We start from the raw sequence: 20,969 nt of genomic DNA, 5'->3' as shown, positions 1-20,969 counted from the left end.
AGTACTTTTACGTATTTAAATCTTGTTTATGAATGTATATTTAATGAAAAAGTTGGAAGCACGAAGTAAGTTTAATAAAATAATGATATCAATATAAAGTAATAATTAATATTTTTTTAGAAACAAATTATTTAATAATAATAAATTTAAAATAAAAATAAAAATTCATAAAATTTAATTTTTGATAAATATTTTATAATTGGATCTTATGGATTAAAAAGATTTAAAAATTATACATTCAAGGGGTCAAATATATAATTTTAATATTTCACAGGGGTATTTGGTGCAAAAAAAATAATCAAAATGTTTGTCCAGTCGCATGAGGGGCGCGTATGCAACAATCACTCATATAAAGGGACACATTTGCTAATTTTATAAAATATCATAGTTGAGAATATCTATTAAAATTTTATAGGGGAGAAGTGTGCATTTTCAATATTTGACAAAGATATTTGGTGCAAATAACTCGTTTTATGACGTGAAAAATTTCGTGTATTACAATAATAATTTTTTTAAAAAAAGCGTCGCCATTGAATCCACACATCACAATTAAGGTTAGGACAATATGGTACTGTATAAAAAACTCTATAACTTGTGTGGAAAAAGAAAACAACTTTTTTTAGTAGCTAGCTATGCATTTATTACATATTAATTATCCCATTTGTATATTTTCGTGAAATGCAATAACTATTTGACAGGAAACTGAGATAATTATAATGATGTCGCGTACATAAAGATCTCAATTCTTTACTGTAGACTACATTGATATCACATTTTGATCAATATGTGGTACGTGGTTAATTCAAAATTAAAATACCAACTATATATTTGAATCAAATCTGAGTTGTACGCAAGGGCGTCCATAGCTAACATGGAAGAATACTTTAAAACAATACAAAAATATCATATATATATATTTCCCATTTAAAATATATTTTAAAATTTTGCCTATTTGATTTTGACATCATGGATAGTCTAGGGATTGGATATCATATATACTAGATAGACACATTGTCAAAATATGAATAAACGTGTCTGAGGTTCACTTTTTTTTTTAAAAAAAAGGTGTTGATAGTTCAGTAACTAAATTTCATTTTTTGGGAAAGATGAAGTGTAGAGATTGATGTATTTTCAAGTGATGTTTTTTCAAAATGGGCACAAATTTTTTTCATGAAAAGAGTAAAATGAAAAAAAAAACTTAATGTCCCCACATTAGATGAGAAGAAGCAGTTACTATACCTATGTCAACTTTAATAAAATAGTATATATATATATATATATATATATATATATATATATATATATATATACTAGTGACAGAAGCAAACGCAGTTGCGTGTGATACAATATATGAATATATTTTGAATTTTTTTATGAAATAATGTATTATTTAGTAGTTGAAAATTAATTATTGGTAAGATAATATAAATTCAATATGCTAATATAATCAAATTGTTGAGATATATACGTGTGAAATTAATGGAAAAAAGAAGTTGAAAAAAATGTGAAAAAAAGATAGAATTGAAAGATATTTTTGATTGTTATGACACAAAAAAACAGTTATTATAAGACACTCAAGCTTTATATAATATAATAATATAGATTTTTACAAAAAAAGTTTTAGAATAAATAAAATAGTGTTAGGCCCCTTTTGTACTTTCTTTTTTGTTAATAACATTGGCAGGAAACGAGCATCCTAAAGCTAGTGAAAATACTTCTTTAATTTATTTAATTTAATTACAAAATCCATGTATTATCTTGTTCATGACTGGTTGATGAGTCATTAGCTAATTTAAAAAGGATCATTATTGTCTTTTTGGGGACCCATTAGAGTTGGATTGTAAACGTCCCTTCCAAGTATTTGTCCCACCCAAATTAAAAAAAAAAAAAAAAAAAAAAAACCCCACAAATAAACAAAATTTCTTTCCTCTAACTATGAATATTTTGTTTTTGTTTTTATTTTGGGGAAGGATACTTTGCACTAATGTACCAAATGAATGAGTTTGTATTTTTCAATAATTTTGAAATTAGTTAACAAATCGAATCACTTCTTTGTATAAAACATATAATTTATTTATTTTGTTCAATATAAATTATTTATGTAGTTTTATAAATATGTGCTTTCTAGAACAGCGGATGTAAAGTGATTTTTCCGGTCCTTTCTTATAATGGATTATATTTTTTTTATATAATTATGAATAAAAATATATTTCGGCATTATGTATTTACTCTATTTTTAAAGGGAAAATTGCAAATTTCGTCCTGTATGTTTGTCACTTTGCGATTTTGGTCCTCTATGTTTTCACATTTCAGTTTTAGTCCTACATGTTTTAATTTTTGGCAATTTTAGTCCTTTTGGCACTGTACACGTCAGCTCCACATCAGCACTGAATTGGTGCCACATCAGCGCCACGTCCGAAAAAGACTAAAATTGCCAAAAAAAATAAAGATAGCGGACTAAAACTGAAATCTGATAATATAAAGGACTAAAATCGCAAAATGACAAACATACAGGACCAAAAATACAATTTTTCCATTTTTAAATGGATTTTTTCTTTCACTTCCCTCCACGATCGAATTTGCAACATATAACCATTAACAAATGAAAAAAAGAGAGAATTGGACACACAAACAACTAACGGTTCGTTCTCCTCTTACAAAGTTCCAACATATATATAAGAGTGAAGCCCCCAATCAATATTAGGAGAAAACATCAAATGAAAAGGGGAAAATGGAAGAAAAATGATGGTTGCTTAAGAAGAGGGGACTGAGACCATAGGAATCTCTTTAAAACCATATGCTATATGATTTATCTGAAGATTCCACAACATTTTTAGCCAATCAAAACACAAATTTTCCACAAGTGAAAAAAAGATTGGGGGAAGCCAAGCATAAGACTTGCCTAGAAGTGGCATCTTCATCTCCAAATTCAAATCTCTCTTAGGTTATATCTCCTATGTTAATCTTCATATTACACAAGTCACGAGCATCTATTTCCATATGTGATGCGCAACTGCCTGAAATCTTGTCGATGGCTCGATTCGGGGCGTCGAGAAATGAAATGGTGAAGAGTTGGAGGAAGAAGAGAGAAAGAAGGAAAATCATGAGTAATAGCTTTGGAATGGGAGTGGTACTTATAGACGGAGAATAAGTGATTGCTTAGTCCGTTCATTGTAGAAAATGAAACAAAGCCTGACATGTTCAAAGGTTGTAAAGGTAAAAAAAACATGCAAACGTACATAAAATAGAAGGGCCTACTTCGGCCTCATTGTGAGTTAACAATTTTTTTTGTTATAATGATTGTATATGTTGTAGTTTTTTTTCCCCCATATTGTCTTTGTTTTTGGGTTATGTAACATGGGATACTTTGAATCCGATTAAAGAAATGAACAAGTGGGGATTAGAAAAGCCATGTAATTCATAGATAATTTACCAAGAAAGATTTTTTCTTCTATTCTTACAAACTGAGGTGGGGTGATGATGTATTTTGCTTTTACGTGGATTTGAACTCATACTTGTTGAAAGAAAAAAATTTATGTCATTTTATCCGACTGATAGTAGTGTGCAGCGGTGATTCCAATAGACCGAACTTAAATTTTTCTCGTGTTCTCAAAATATTGCAAAACCATGAAGGGTCAAAAACATTTTGCTGATCAAACAGACTCGATCTTATCATTAAGAATACACCACAATTTATGTAGATAAGTAAATCGTTTTTTTATGGCATTCTAAAAGTATGGAGAGGTAATTGAAATGAAGATATTTATCGTGCATCAAATACATTGAGTCAAAAAATTTATTGACTGAATTTTCAGTCAAATGAATACAACGGATTTGGATCTTGAATCTCACATCAGAACAACCCCGAAGCCACAGCGCCAAACCCCAAACCAACCAAGTTTCGACTCTGGACATTTTACTTGTTTAATTAAAGAACAAATGTTATTGAAGACATGCATAAACGTGTGGTCATCGAGTGATAGTGACTCCATTAGGAAGCCAAGCAGACTTTACTCTTTTATCCATTAAAGAACAAAATCATTGGGGAATCCTTCCAAGTCAACCTCCAGTTCCAATCAACTACCAACTTTTTGACAAGCACAAAGGGTATTTAATATTAATATCACAGAACAAATCTCATTGGATCCATCCTAACTTCATACAAGATTCCAAGGCCAGGAATTATCCTTGCAAATGATTCATCTTATTGGATGCTAGTTAATAAATTGATACCCATTCGTCGTTCACTTATTAATGTATTATTATTAATAATAATAATAACATATATATCTCATTAGATTTGTACAACTGGACAAAAGTAAGTACACTACCACCCAAAATGGAACAAAAGTAAGTACGTCAGATGTAAAAGAAATCATATGGCCAAAGCTTTAGCAAATTCAGATCATGGAGAAGAAACAGGCAGAAAAATGTTCCTAAGAAAGTCACTAGAAAAAGGAACCCCGCACCTGCAAAATATGAATTCTTTAAACAAGGCAAGAGAAAAATCAATGCATGAAAATAAGATATTCGTGAAGGATAGGACAGAAAACATGGATAGATGAGGAAAACATATATAAAACTTTGGCTAAAAGTATTGCATTTAATTTCTTTGCTGAAATCCCAGTATTATAGCGAAGGGAACAAAAGAAGGGATCGCTTAATAGAAGATCCTGTAGAAAATCGAAGGGTACAACACTGATCCATGGCCCGCAGCAAAAACAGCCACCAATCTTGTATGAGTATCCTACTATATTAACATCTACTCGAATTGTATCATCTAATTATCAAGAATGTTATGGTACACAACAGCGAAAGCTTTTAAGACCCCAGAACAAAAGCACAAATCTCTGTCCAGCTAGATACTGTGTACAGAACTCCCGATAAACCCTCCCATTTAGATAAGCTCTCGTCAACACACTGTTTCTGCTTCTTAATCACACCTGGAAACAAAGGAACAAAAGAAACGCCAAAGTGAGTTCCCACTCTTCTCAGACTTGAACTCGAGCCTATCACGATACCAATGTCTGCCTCAAGCAAGCAGAGCAAGTCACCCACTGAATCTCCAATATATACTGTCAGATGCTTTTTATCCTTGCTGCAGTTCTGCATGATATCATTAAAAGCTTGAACCTTGTCAATGGGAGACTCAACCTTCTTAACAATTTCGCCAGTGGACAAAGAGTTCTCGTAGACGAACTCATTAGCATGTATATGCACAGTATCTAAACCACCTGCTTGAAATGAAACAGATCAGCATATTAAATAGATATTGTATGTGGAAGTCCAGCCCTAAGCTTCAATAACTATGACAAGATAAAACGGAAAACAGAAAACAGAAAAACTTCCCACAAGCACTTATAATATTAGTTTTTTCATTGAAACGGATCAATCCCAAAAGAAAAAAGAATTTCAAAAAGGGCATCTTTGGTGAGTAAGTCCATAGACCTATTATTGGTACTCACTTTCTATTACTTCCTCGCCTATGTTACCCCAACCACTAATTTAATCAATAGGGGATTCCAAGACAAATGAACCTGTAAAGGGCAGTAGACAATACATACAACAGCACCGTACAAAGATGTTGGCAACTTGGGCCTCAAAACAAGGCCATAAGAATCTCCATTTATCCACAACTGCACAAATGATTGAATGAAACCCCATGCATCGTTTTGGCGGTATCTACAGAATTCCGTAGTTACAATCTGTTTATCTAAGCTTAAGCATTTAATGGCCACATGTTAATGCCTACTTCATTGACATGGCGAATTGACAAAAGTGGAGTCTTCAAAATTGTATTAGAGCAATTCCTATTCCTTAAGGTACTTTATAAATGAGATGGACAGGTAGGACAAGCCATAGACCATGGATTGACTGCAACAGTTCATACCTAAACCTTGTCGACCGTTGGGGATCTAACCTATCAAATTGACTAACTCATTCTAACTCTTGGTAATCCCTAGTATGCCGACAGATTAGTTGACTGCAACAGTAATCCCTAGTATGCCGACATGGATTGACTGCAACAGTTCACCAAGGATAAAGACACTATGTTAAAGATGATTGTACTCGCACACCACATAATCTTCGTTGTACATGTAAAACAGCTTAATCAATAATTATAATCACAACTACCAAATGTGGGACATAAATCTCGAGTACGATAGTTTTTCTAAATAGGTTCTTGATGGAAGTCACTTGTTCCACATTTTTGGAGCCACTCCTATCCCTTCAACTTGGACAAGAAGCGATAGGATACAACATGCATAAATCTCTCTGACCAGCATACGTATTCTAACTATCACCAAGGATCATTGTCCCAAACCTAACTTTTCCATCTGGTTTCGTCATGCTCCCCAGATACTTTAACTTCTAGTTATCTAACATTAGTTGGTATGGTTAGTGACCCCCATTTCATCTAAGTTGTTTTATCCAGGAAAAGAAGATTTTTACATGGAGAGATTTAAATGACAAAAACACAGTAGTACCCAGAAACCACAATATAACTGAACTTATTACTGCTTCAAACTTCAGAATTTATATGATTCAATTATAATAATACTACAAAATCAAGTTCACAATTTCACATCGACACTTGCTGCATAAAAATTGAGTACATACATATATGTATTGTTCAGCACAAGATTATAGAAATCCGACGATGACATTGGTCATATGGACTATGAATAAGAAGCTGCTGCTAAAATTCGAAGAGAGAAACTTTTCTCTAATGGTATACGATGACATTGGTCATATGGACTATGAATAAGAAGCTGCTGCTAAAATTCGAAGAGAGAAACTTTTCTTTAATGGTAGGATAAATTAAAATCTTATTGAAAACAGAACATCAAATTTACAAATTGCATAGCTCAGAATCCTAACATTTTTAAGATCTTGACATGTTACATCTTTCATTAATCCCATAAATTATAGGAAACTGGACGCTATAAGTATGAATTCTTTGATTTGATAATTGAGATTTAAGGATGAGATGCCTTGGTTAATATGGGAAACTCAAAATCAATTCTAGACATGCAAGCATTTGTACAAACATACAATTATTGAATCAGTTATATTGAAATGAGTTATTAGTTGGTTTTAGCAATTCCAATGCCACTGGACAGAAAAGACACCTGAAGAAAAAGCAGACTTGATGAGATCGCTACACCAGCAATAGGAAAGAACATGAACTTTTGTGTTCAAATTTTCATTACTAATGACGGTCTGGAAGAAGCTGGTGCAACCATCTTGGAGAATCAGGCGTTCTCCGGTTCGTTTGATGTCCTCAACATTGAGACCTTTGAGTACTCCAGCATCTATCACCCTCAAATTTGCTTTTTTCTCAAAGTCTGAAAGGTCACCAAGTGCTTTGCGCAGGCCTTCATAATTGAAATTTTCCTCTGCAAAGCAAGGTATGTTTGCCAAGCATTAGTCATCTCACTCACACACTCGCACCAATTTAGATGGCGATTCAAATGAGTGTTAATATTGTCATTTAGAGAAAAACGTGAGCGGACCTTTGCTACATTGCAAAATTTCTTCTACGCATTGTTCATACCCTTCAGTATACTGCTTTGAAAGATCTGCCCACATGCCCCTCATGTCAACTGAAGACATGCGAACAAGCTGATTTTCTGATTGGTTGGGTTGATTTTGAGTCAATTTCTGGGCTGTAATAATTGCTATTTCAGCCAAAAAGGCAGATGAATCCACAACAGAACATGTCAGATCAAAATCCGAAAATAACATGAGGCAATGTTCTGCAGGATTGTGCTCTCTGGCCAATGGAACAGCAGTTTTCTGATTAAGTGGCTGAGCTAGAAAAAACTCTATTTCAAGTTTCATGGCTTGAAGATATAGCTTTTCAATGATGTCAAGCTCTTCCCCAGTTAAAGACACGCTCAACTTCTCCAGCAAGTCTTCTGTTTGCAAAGCTGATGCCTATATGTGAAGGAAAAAAAAAAACATATCTATTATTTAGACCAACATGCGTTTCTTATGTTTTGATGGATAAAATTTCACTCTGAGAACCCATGAGCTAATCTGGGTTTCTCATCTGCAATACAGACCTGAAAAGCATTGGAGGAATAACTCTTGATCCATTTACTATATGGATGAGTGTCTTCACTAGGATCAAGGAATGCCTGCAACTCCTTACCCAGAAACGCGTAAAGACTCATACAAGGTGTCATAGCACCAAGAGCATAAGCTGCCAATTTTGTTTTCTCAAAAGGAGTAGCTAATTTACCAGGAGCTTTTACTCCTCCGATCTTTCCTGCAGCTGTTGCCAGCAAAAAATCTGTATATTTAACAGTAGCAGCATTTGGTAAACTGTCTTTGGACAGGTCAACACCCCACTCCTGCATAATCCACCGTCAACAGTCATTATAATGGGAAATCATCAGCAAGTAACGTAATGAACTATACACCCATTCCAGAGTGTGTAACACTCACTTTTACTATGGAATCATGCATTTTGAGCTCTTCTAGAACACTCTGTCGCAGTTGGCAAATCCCGACTTTTGCATCATCATCATCCGTGCACTCCTCTGCCATTTCATATCTGAACAAAGTTCAGAGTCAACATCAAAATCCTAGCATTTTTACTTCACATATACATAAATAAAAATGGAGAATAGTGAGACTAGGAACAAAAGCTAAATAACAATAAAATAGATCATTAGAGGACAATGCTTGTATTTGACAGAATATTATACTTTGGAATTGAAACCACAAACAATTCCATTTGATTACAAAAGGGGAACTACATATGTCGACTAGAACATAGAAAACAATTCTTGCCACATTTGTGTCTAGGGTGGTGTTAGTGGGCTGAAATCTTGGAAATGTAAATGGATCTCATGTGGCTAAAATGTTTCTTTTATTATTCTCTATATTCTCTTCTGTCGACAGCTTATATACCACTTTCCAGAACTTTTGAGGATGAGCAATATCAGCGGCAACAGAAAGAAATCAAGATCAAGAAATGATAGCGACTCGCATGTGATCAGTCACAACCTTATGAAAGGGGCTCTCATAGCAGCCACCATCACAGCCATGTACAGGGGGTCAAGGATATGTGATGAATTAGAGTTTTAACTGTCTAATAGTCAGAGATGATAATTTCAGTGCATCACAAAGATCAGAACAACGGGAGCATCAATTAACATGAAAATTATCAGCTTCCTATCGAAACAGTTTCAAATTCATAACCACAACCAAAACATACTGTGTATCACAAAAATCAACAGAAGAAAGAAATAGAGAAACCAAAATTTTTCCTACTGCATTTCGTCCACCGTTAAAACAGCCACAAAAAACATCATTATAAATAAAAACTCCATCATCACGACAGAACAAAGCAAGGAAAACAAGAGAACGTGAGAATCAATCAAAGATATTAACAATCACTAACACTTTCGCAAAGGTGCGGAGAAAATGAACGTCCTGCGCGATATAATGGCGAAAACTATCGAGTTTCAGGTTTCCGGCAGCCAAAGAAACGACAAAAGGAGTGTATAGAGCCTGTGTCCACACATTTGTAAACTTGATCCAGAATTTTCTGCACAAGCTGTCATCAGTCGGCGCCGGCAACACCGTCGCCGAAGATGCCATCGGTATGTCGCTGAAGCACCTGGCGGTTGATAATGGTTCGTACGACCGGATGCAGGAGAAAAACAGGGAAAATTGGGAAAGAGGAGAAATGGATGACGGCCTTGAGAAGAAACGGTTATGAATCAGCGACGGGGTTCTACGAAAATGCAAGAGCTTTTGCATCAAAATTGAACGTCGAAACAGTTTTTATAATCTTTGATTCAGTTAAGTTTCTGTTAGGCGGTTATTAACTCGGCGGCGGAATGGCGGCGACAGCGACGGCGTTGGACGGTGGTGAAGGGAGTAGACCGGGGCCAGGACAAGACAGGAGAGAAAGTAGATTGTAGACCCCTGTATAAATAATAAATGAGAACATTCTGGGCTTGGCTTGATTGGCCCATTTAGCGTTGGTGGACCGAGTCCACTGAGTTTTAGGATTTGACTATCAGCCCAAATACCCATGAAAGTAATTTGAAATTATTTCATTTTTTAGTGTGATGTTATTTTTCAGATCGTACAGAATGAAAATAAAGTAACCAATCTTAAATTCAACTTCCGGATATATACCAACATATTACTAGAGTTTAGTTTTGGTGAAACAGGTAGATTTTTTACTGAGGTTTTAAACAAAACAAAGCGTTTTTACAAATAATTTTAACTTAATCAAAGTCAATCAATAAATTAAAAACCAAATAAACATACAAAATTAAACAATAAATACATAAAATTTCAAGTTCTAAAACGTATAAAATCTAAAATAGAGCTCCTTGTCAGATTCTACATTAATATCTACTTCTTCATTTATGTCGTCTTCCATATTAAATTAAAAATACAAATTCGGGTTTTTATTTCGATTTTTTCCGTGAAAACCCGCAGCTACTATTTTTCGGTGCGCACCAGTGATCTAACAAATAACGCGTTTAAGGGTTTTTTCTTAAGGATATATCCTCGCAAGGATATTTGTTTTAAAATAGTATTTACATGAGAGGGGGTGTATGTGATCTATATCTGACATTAATAGTGAATTCTATACTAGGTCGGGTGAATTCCACTGCTTATACATTTTACGAGCCTCACATGCACCAAATAAAGGTCATGACTACATCGAACGATAATGTGGCCTCTTTTTCCTCCCACTAAGTGTTGATAATCATATATATTGTTAATTATTATGGTGATGATGATAAATGGTTTAAAAAAAATATCAAATAAGATTGTGCCAATTGTTTCCAGAACAAACGTTTTGACCATAAGAGGACAAATCTTGATTTCTAAGAGTAGTACGTGTTGGTTTCTGGATCATGTTCGTACATCTACCATATATTATATAAAAAAAGTTAGACCATATTATTTGGGAGGTTGTTCAAGTTGGTGGAGTAGAACTCTTGGCCATAAGTCAGGAATTCGATTTTTTCCGCCAACATTTTATTGGACTATTCTGTCACACAGGGCTTGCCTAGTGTGCTTTACCTGATTTGCGTAGTTTGTAGGCTATTGCGTTAGTTCGGAGTTTACCCATAGCACACCGAAAGATAGCGGCTGCAGGTTCCCACATCAAAAAAAAAATAATAGTGACAAAATTGCAAACTTTGTGGTTCACATTTTAACACAACTTGATGTACCCATAGCACATCGAAAGATAGCGGCCGCGGATTCCACGTCAAAAAAAAAAATAATAGTGACAAAATTGCAAACCTTGTGGTTCACATTTTAACACAACTTGATGTACAGAGTAATTTGATTAAACAATGAGATCATAGAAGTAAAGACAAAATTAGGTAATAAAAAACATTGAACAAGTTGTATGCTAGCTCTTTCCATATCGATGGCTTTGGAATGGAATCATTTATTCTTTCGAGAATCAAGTCGTTTTAAAAATATCGAGACTTTATTCCAAAAAAATATACCTTGATTATTGTATTTAATATAAACATATTAGGATAGGTGACTATGTCATTTTCGTCGATATATATATATATATATTATAATTTTTATATTGACATTTTTGTAAATATTTGGCCATCGACATTTTTAATATCGTTCAAATTATAAAATCTATAGAATTCTATAAAAAAATTTAAAATATGTATGTAAAATCTTTCAAAAAATATGCCAAAAAGTCTGCATGGAATTCTTTTTACAATTATGTAACATTTTATAAGAGTCAACAAAAATTTATCAACTCCACGAAAGTCTATCAATTAAAAAATTATTGAAAGTCATTAAAACTCTGAATGAAATACATCCATGTAAAATGTGTAGAGCTATGTTATAATATTTGAGTTGTACGAGGAAGAATCATTTGATCAAGTTGTACTGTTGTGTACAATACCAGATCGAACTCAATTCGAAGTTGCCATTATATATATTTATATATATATATATATATATATATATAAATAAAGCAAGCAAGACTATAAAAAAAAAACTTCAAGTTTTCTCGCTCACAATCAATAATATAAATAGAATAGTTATCTATGTACATAAAAAAAACTGAAAATTCAATTCAATTTTCTTTAACATTATTAAAACATTCTTAAACCTTGTACTTTGCAAAAGTAGGGTCATACTTATCTATCAAACATGTAATTACTACAACTCTTCGATTTCTGTGCCACTTACAAATTCAATTGTATTTATATATCTTAAAAATAATATATTTGAACGTATACAACATTATCAATTAAGGCTCCGTTTGGTAGCCAATATTATTAATATGTGTATAACTTATCCTATCAAATTTCACGTTCTTTTTATCATATTATGTATTCATCTATTAATTATTTATTTTACATCAATCAAATCATCAATTATTTATCTTACATCAATCAAATCATTTAATTTAAATTACTATATTACCCCTTATAAATAATATTATTCATATTTTATTTATTGTTAAAAGGATAAAATGGTAATTTGTCATTTTTTAATATAAAATTTTACCAATCAAATTAATAAATTATAATCCATCAATCAAATCAAATATTATATTCAGTATCATTATTTATTTATTTTTTATTATATTATATTACTTATCTATGTATTATTTATCTCATCATACCTACCAAGCTGTACCTAAGATAATTAGACATGCACGTAGATGAACATCCGTTCAATAAATCAATGACTTTTTGATGGAATCAACCTTTTGAAAATTTGAATAAAATAAAAATAAGAAAATAAAGAAATATATGAAACTACAACAAACAAAATTGGTTTATTTCTTCCAGAAAAGTAGAATAAAGGAACGAAATTTTACATTATTATCATATTTCGAAACTTACCGTATCTATAAGGAATGAATAATATTTTAAAAATAATAAAAATAAAATTCTCTACCCCGAAACCAATATTATAAAATGATTAAACTATGTTTTAAATTAAAGAAAAATATGAATAAAATTTATAAAAGTTGTAGATCATATTATAAAATTACCAGATCTCATTAGATCTTGAAACTAACGAGATCTGTACAATCCTTTCTGATAAATAAAATGAAAAATTTTAAAGCATAAAATTTTTTAGTTCTTTTTCAAAAATAATTGCTTTGAGAAAAATCTTTTGGTATGTAAACACGTGATTATCTCTACATATCCAATGATTATACATACGTGATTTTTAGAATCTGAAAAACAAGTCAATAAATATCAAAAGAACGGAAAAACATTCACGAAAACGTTTGAGTTTCTATATTCAAAAAACTAAAACAGTGGTTGAAAAACTGAAGATAATATTTTTTTAAAAAAATTTGGATCTCATTAGATCTGGTTACCAGCTTACAGGTTCCGTAAAATCCTTTAAGAAAACATAAATATTCAAAATAAAACATAAAAAATTGTACCCAAGTTTCAGAAATACTGGTTTGTGCTAAACCATTCGAGATCTAAAAGAGTGTTTATCGCTATAGCGACAACGGTTGATCTATTTCGGAAATACTGATTTTCTCGAATAAATCCTAAGTTTTCTCGAATAAATCCCATTGAAAAAAACAAGAAAAAAAGTCACCGATTTAACATCGATTTTTCTCCAAAAAGAGAGAAAATCATCAAAACTCTAACAGCACGTGTTTAGAATCATGAAATTTACACTGGATTTGAAATTGAAAATACTGTTTTAGTGTTTGGCAAAACAAGATTTCAAAACGAGATTGGTATTTGATTAGATTTAATGTGATTTCATTTAACTATGTGAAATTCATATAAAATTGGTCCGATTTAATGAGATTTTGAGTTTATTAAAATAATACTATTATTTTTAATAATAAATTTATGTACGTTAGTTATAAATTTTAAGTTTTCTTCAAAAAAATTTTACAAAATATAATTTATCTAAAATTTATACTATCAAATTTCAAATTATATTTCAACTTTTTATCAAGGAAAATTTGCTCAAAAATCCCCAAATGCAAACATGTTTTGCTTTGGGGTCCCTAGCTAGTCATACAATGTGGTACAAAATAATACAAGATGTGGTACAAAACCATGCAAGATATGGTACAAATTAACAAAAATTGTTGTACAAAAAAGTGGCTAGGAAGTGCAGAGCAAAACATGTTTGCATTGGGAATTTTTGAGCAATTTGCACTTTTATCAATCACCAAAATGAAATTCCAATCCATCTATTTAAAATGCAATTCTAATTCCAAATTCAAAGTTTTAGGCATCTAAACACGCTAAAAACTTAAAGAATTACATAGAAGGAGTTTCTTTTATTTCTTTTAATTTTATGTAAATTTCATTTAATTTTTCAAAAAATTATTAGTTTTAAGCATTTTAGTGTAATGTTAGTTTAACATGTTAATTAAATTGTTTATATTGTTATTCACTGAACATATATATATATATATATTTCAGTGAACATCGAAGGAGTTTCTTTTATTTCTTTTAATTTTATGTAATCAAATTTCATTTAATTTTTCAAAAAATTATTTGTTTTAAGCATTTTAGTGTATTGTTAGTTTAATATGTTAATTAAATTGTTTATATTGTTATTCACTGAACAGATATTTACAAAATATAAATTATCTAAAATTTATCCTATCAAATTTCAAAATATATTTTTTTTTGTCAATCACCAAAATAAAATTCCAATTTCATGTATTTAAAATCCAAATCCAATATCAAATTCTATGTTTTAGGCATCCAACACGCTATAAAACTTAAAGAACATCGAAGGAGTTTCTTTTATTTCTTTTAATTTTATGTAATCAAATGTCATTTAATTTTTCAAAAAAATTATTAGTTTTAAGAATTTTAGTGTATTGTTAGTTTAAGGAAAAATTGCTTTTTTGGTCCTGTATATTTGTCACTTTACGATTTCAATCCTTTATATTTTCAGATTTCAGTTTTAGTTTGCTATTTTTATTTTTTTGGCAATTTTATTTCTTTTTTCGATGTGTCACCAATTCAGTGCTAATGTGGAGCTGACGTGTACATTGCCATATAAGCATTTTCAAATAAAAAGGAATGAATTAAATCGCCAAAAATCAGAACATGTAGGACTAAAACTGAAATATGAAAACATAGAGGACCAAAAATCGCAAAGTGACAAATATACATGACCAAATTTGCAGTTTTTCTTTAGTTTAATATGTTAATTAAATTATTTATATTGTTATTCACTGAACAGATATTTCAAATTAACGTCCCAAAATTCTCAACAAAGCAGTGTATGAAGTATTGTTAGAAGTAGGAGAGTAAACGAATCGAGTTGGTTCGTGAGCTTTTAGAGCGGTTCGATAAATATTTGATTTGTATTCGAACTTACCAAACTCAAGACGAATTCGAACATGTTCGAATTTTTTTTCTAGCCGAACTCGAGCCAAAATTATTTTGTTCGATAGTTCGCAAATAGTTTGCGAGCATTAATATTTTATTAATATAATATAATTATATAATAAATATATATACATTTTGAACATTTTCGGACATTTCGAGCTTTTCGAACCATAATATCCGAGCAATAGTTCGAATAGTTCACGAATATGTTCGAATATTTTGAGTCAAACTCGAACTCAAACTTCATTTTGAGTCGAGATCGAGCCAAAATATTTGAAATTTTCGAGCTTCGAATCGAACTCGAACTCGTATATACTTAATTCAAGTTGAATTCGAGTCTTAAAATTTTATCATTATTCGGCTCAATTCGGTTCGTTTGCACCCCTAATCAGAAGCATTCTTTTGTTGACAATAGTATCTCATGTAAGTGATATATCCAACTGCATGATTTAATTGACAATGCAATTAAAAATATTAAAGTATACATACATTAATATCTATTTTTAAAAATATATATCTCTCCAAAGTTTATTTGTGCAGATTATAGCACACCTAGACGTACTTATAGAAAATTACATGATTTTGAAATTTCAACCAGTTCAATCTCAAATCGCACGGATATTATTGATCTAACATATCATAGAGAGATATAAGTCTCTTCTATTAAGAATGTCATCGACCACAATGGAACTGAAATCAATTTTCAGTTATGGTCAGTTGTAAGTCATCGTATCTAGAGTTATGAATCCTAAATATCTTAAAATTTTAATATGTGATGATGAAGACAACTAAAAAACTCAACGACGAATGTTGTATTTAAGAAAGTTTTTCAAAATTTGTAATAATACTTTTAAACAAATTAAGTTTAGTTTTTGTATTTAATTTTAATTGCAAACTCAAATTCTCATTCTCTCATTCTAAATCGTTTTATACACAATTCAGTTACACGGGTGAGACATTAGTTAATTTAACGTTACAAGGTTGCAAAAAAATTATATCAAAGTATTAAAGAAAACAAGTATTTGTATTTATTTAAAAGCTGTAGAATTACCCACGAAAAGAAAAAAGGGAACAAGATTATAATTTCGATATCAATATATGTAACACTTTATCAAAACCAAATGGGCCAAATTGACTTATAGCATTTATAAGGCAATGCCACATGCACTATCATATTCTATCTCATTTATGCATGTATGGACATCCTAGAGAATCCCACATGCACAAAAGAAGTTAAAACATTATACAACACACTAACAATGAAAACCATATTGCAAATCATGAAACCACTCCCATGTCTAAGATATACTCATTACACATTTCTTCACTTGTAAAATTTTAATTAATTTTAAACACATTAATCATATCAAACATTAGTGGGTGAAGATCAGGAAAGTTGCTTCGGCGTGATGCTATTTGTCGGTTCGATTCGTTTAACATTGAACAACGGGAGTCTGTTGGAATCCTCCTCATCATGGTAAATATAAGCCATCCCTCCATGACTAGTCATATCCATTCCGGCCATCTCGTTTTCACTCGAAATCCTAAGCAGCCCTAATTTTTTAAGAGCGAAGAAAAGCGGCCCCATCGTCACGCTTACCCATCCGATTATCACTAGAATCTGGATGATCTGAGCTGCCAAAAGCTTCCCCCCTCCGCCCATGAACAACCCGTGCGGCCGACCGGGATCGCCACCGTACGCCTCAATCACATAAGCCTTGTTGGCAAATAATCCGGTGAATAGTAGACCCCATGCACCACACCCACCATGCAATTGTGCTGCTTCCAGCGGGTCATCGTACTCGAGTTTCTCCGCCAACATGTTGAACCCGATCAACACCCAAGCCGACACGAACCCGCATATGATCGCCGCCCACGGGTCGACCACCGAGCAGCCGGACGTGATCGCCGCGAACCCCCCTAGCAAGCCATTGCACACATCGATCACATTCCAATGCCCAGCCAGAAGCCTCTTCCCGAACAAGGTGGTGAGGGCCGCCGTGCTCCCCGCCAGGGTCGTCGTGACGGCTGTCCTCCCGATGGCGCTCCATTGGCCGTAAAACGAACCCCTCGTAGTGTACGCCTTGTTTATGGTTAAAAACGAACCGGGATTGAACCCGTACCACCCGAACCAGAGCAAGAAAGTCCCCAACACAACTAGTGAAGAGCTGTGTCCACGCAAGGCGACGGACCGGCCACTCCGGGCGAACCGGCCGATTCTCGGACCTTCTATATAGGCTCCCCACAGACCAGCAATACCACCAACCATGTGGACCACACCTGAACCGGCGAAATCGATGGCTCCCGAGCCGAAGAGAGGGCTACCACTGGTTCTTGCGGCTCCGGCCCAACCGTCCCCGGACCAGAACCAATGTGAAACGACCGGGTACACAAAACCGGTTAGGAATGAAGAGTATATAAGGTATGCAACGAACTGTGTTCTTTCTGCAATGGACCCGCTAGTGATACCTAATTCATGATAACATTTGCAAGAAACATTAACAATTCATGAGCCAACCATGAAAACTATATTATAAGTACTTTATAACTTACTTTGAGAATCTAACAATAATATTTAAGAATAATGCTATAGGTACAACATATATCGTGTACAACGATATTTACAACAAATATATCGTGATATTTTGCTATTATATCGTGATATTTTGTATTCAATTTATCATGACATTTTGATAAATGAAATTTTTGTATTGAATTTTTTGTGTTGTACAAATTGATGTACAAATTTGGTTGTACATGTAACATTGCTCAATATTTAATTATTCTTTTACCTTAAATTTTCTTACTCTCTTTTTTTTCTTATAAATCTTATTGCCCTTTTGATGTTACTATCAAACATTTATAATTTCTTGACTTTTAGGCTTTTTCCACCTAAATTATATTTTTGACATTGTCTAGTTTAGAAACATGAGAATCAAAGCGTTGACTTATAATTTTACTGCCATTAATCCATCTATTGCATCATTAAATGCTTTAATTTGCATTTGTTAGCTGTTAGCAGGAGTGTTGTACAAATTTAAACTAGCTAGATTTCTTTCTTTTTTCCTTAATTTTGATTGATATCTGGGGTGGGTTTACAATTTACATGGTCTCGAATTTGAGACTTGTTCAAATTTTGGGGAGAATGGGGGAAAAATTATGCAATAGAGGTTCTAAGTTTACAATAATAATTATAATAATAATAATAATAATATTATTATTATTATTATTATTTACTTCCTAATAGTTGAAACTGAATCATAATATTAGATTAAATAAAGATATATAGATACCTGCTGCAGCAATGGCGAAAGCCCATTGGTAAAGGAAAAAGCTGTAATCAGCAGAATCCGTGGGAAATTCCTTGAGGCCGAAGAAGTGTTTGCCGATGAATCCATTGGAGGGTCCGCCGAATGCGAAGGCGTAGCCGAACAGGTAGTAGCTCAGCCCCCCCGCCGCCGCGTCGAGGACGTTGGTGAGCATTATGTTCATGGTGTTCTTGGCTCGGACTGAGCCGGCGCACAGCATGGCGAAGCCGAGCTGCATGGCGAAAACTAGGTACGCGGAGAAGAGGAGGTACGTGTTGTCGATGGCGTGTGAGGCGGTGGTGAGCTGGTCGGAGACGGCTGCGAAGCTGTTGCATATCAAGGAGGCGACGGCCGTGGCGTTAGCGGAGCCGCCGAAGAGGGGAAGGAGGTCGCTGGCCGTGCAGCTGCTCAAGAGATTAGCCATGGCTGTGGAAATGTGTGAATGGGTTTCATGCAAATGAATACTTGGGATTGGATTTTATAGGCAACCAATGCTTGAATTTTATGTGACACAAAATTATTTTTAGAAAATTAGAAATAAAGTTAAATAAAGTAAAGGAAAATGTATTTTTTTTTAAATAATTTATATATATTTCCTTCCAAATAAGATATCGTGAAAGGTGTGTGATGGGTTTCGTGCAAATGAATACTTGGGATTGGATTTTAAAGGCAGCCAATGCTTGAATTTTATGTGACACAAAATTAATTTTATTTTTAGAAAATTAGAAATAAAGTGAAGGAAAATGTATTTTTTTTTATAATTTATATATATATAGGTATTTATTTTTAAAATTATTTCGATTGGCTTAGTTGGAGTCATGGTGACAGCGAGGTTGTGGGGTCACTCGCGATTTTTTAGGTTCATAATAATAATTTATTGGACGATTTAATTTCTATTGATCCAAAATAATTAGATTTTTTTAATTTGTTTCATTCTTAAAAAATGTTCAAAATATTAGTAAACACAACAATATATTTCCTTCCAAATAAGATATCGTGAAAGGACAACGTTAGAGGAAAGTATAAATTTTGATTTCCGTGACACAGAAAGCAAACAAACAAAAAAGAACAATTTTTAATCTCTTTACGATATCAAATATTGTCAACAAAAAAATTATATTATATAAATTTTATTTTAAAAAAAAACATCAACTCATATTTAGCAATTAATTTATCTTATAATAATTTTGAGGAACTAATGAATCTTTCTCTCTCTTATTATAGACATGTAAGTGTATTTTCTATTCGTCTTTAAAGCTCTAAGTGAATGGCTTTGTTAGTTAAAATTAGAGATAATATTTTTTTAAGTTCATTAATTTGTCTAATTTTAGTTTTGATTCATTAAAATTTTTAAAATTTAATTTGCGAACACTTAGAACTTTTAATTTTTAACTATTTTGATTCAATTGTGCGTTGACACGAGTGTGACGTGACAGTGACCCTGACACTGATTAGTCAACAATTTTCATCGCGCTAACATTTTTCGATTCAATGTCAGCATTTTTTGAAGACACAATATCGAAAACCCGAAAATTAAATTTAGTGCATCAAAACTAAATATTGAAAACTCGTGAATCAAAACCTAAAGTCATCTTCAACTCATATCCTTTAAATTTCATCAATATCTATCCTCTAAAATAGAGATTCGTGATCTTTATTTTCAAAAAACTTCTCCAACTCATATCCTCTAAATATTGTCAAATACTACATTTTCTATTTTTTTTCTTTTACAACACACACACATATATATATAATAAAATAATTACATAATTTATTTCAACTGTATTAATTCGATAAGGTTAAAATAAAATTCGTGTAATATATTAATAATTATTATATTGTTAAACATATTAAAAATTAAAATTTACTAGACTCATTTTTTAAAAATATATATATATATACATTTATTTGGTCATTAAAAATGGGAGAACAATCAAATTAATAAAAATTGAACCAATTAACCCACTATTATTTAATATAAAAACTGAAAATAATATAAAATAATTTAAAACAAGGACCAAAAAATAAATTCATAATTTAAAAAGTCTAAATAATAATTTTGAGGATGACATTTTCGTAAATATGTCATCTTCCAAGACCATACTTCAATGTAGCATCCTCCAAAACGAAGGATGCAAATGGAGTTCGGTTGGAGGCGTAACCATTCTCCATAATCCTCCAAAATGGAGGATGATTGGAGTTGCTCTAAAATTGAAAAAGGTAGATGACAATTTGGATTCTTTAGATTCTAAGTGAGATAGGAACAGCATAGCGTATAAAGGAGTGCGAG

At 32.3% G+C, this 20,969-nt stretch overlaps 2 protein-coding genes across 2 annotated transcripts; both read right to left on the bottom strand.

The window, feature by feature from the left end:
* Window positions 1-4,595: 4,595 nt before the first annotated feature.
* LOC140864613 (bifunctional TH2 protein, mitochondrial) lies at window positions 4,596-9,902 on the bottom strand. The gene is made up of 6 exons (XM_073268896.1): window positions 9,416-9,902; window positions 8,455-8,563; window positions 8,070-8,360; window positions 7,518-7,941; window positions 7,134-7,400; window positions 4,596-5,234 (listed from the first exon to the last, which is right to left on the bottom strand). The coding sequence occupies exons 1-6, from the start codon at window positions 9,775-9,777 to the stop codon at window positions 4,822-4,824; spliced, it is 1,866 nt and encodes a 621-aa protein (XP_073124997.1). The 5' UTR covers window positions 9,778-9,902; the 3' UTR covers window positions 4,596-4,821.
* Window positions 9,903-16,444: 6,542 nt separating this feature from the next.
* LOC140864165 (ammonium transporter 1 member 2-like) lies at window positions 16,445-19,112 on the bottom strand. The gene is made up of 2 exons (XM_073268118.1): window positions 18,665-19,112; window positions 16,445-17,840 (listed from the first exon to the last, which is right to left on the bottom strand). Exons 1-2 carry the CDS (start codon window positions 19,101-19,103, stop codon window positions 16,759-16,761), a joined length of 1,521 nt encoding a protein of 506 aa, XP_073124219.1. The 5' UTR covers window positions 19,104-19,112; the 3' UTR covers window positions 16,445-16,758.
* Between the last annotated feature and the right edge of the window lie 1,857 nt (window positions 19,113-20,969).

Source organism: Henckelia pumila, chromosome 4 (genome assembly GCF_033568475.1).
Source record: "Henckelia pumila isolate YLH828 chromosome 4, ASM3356847v2, whole genome shotgun sequence".
NCBI classification, from domain to species: Eukaryota; Viridiplantae; Streptophyta; class Magnoliopsida; order Lamiales; family Gesneriaceae; genus Henckelia; species Henckelia pumila.
Note: the sequence above shows the minus strand (reverse complement) of the source record. Positions and strands in the feature narration are given on the sequence as shown.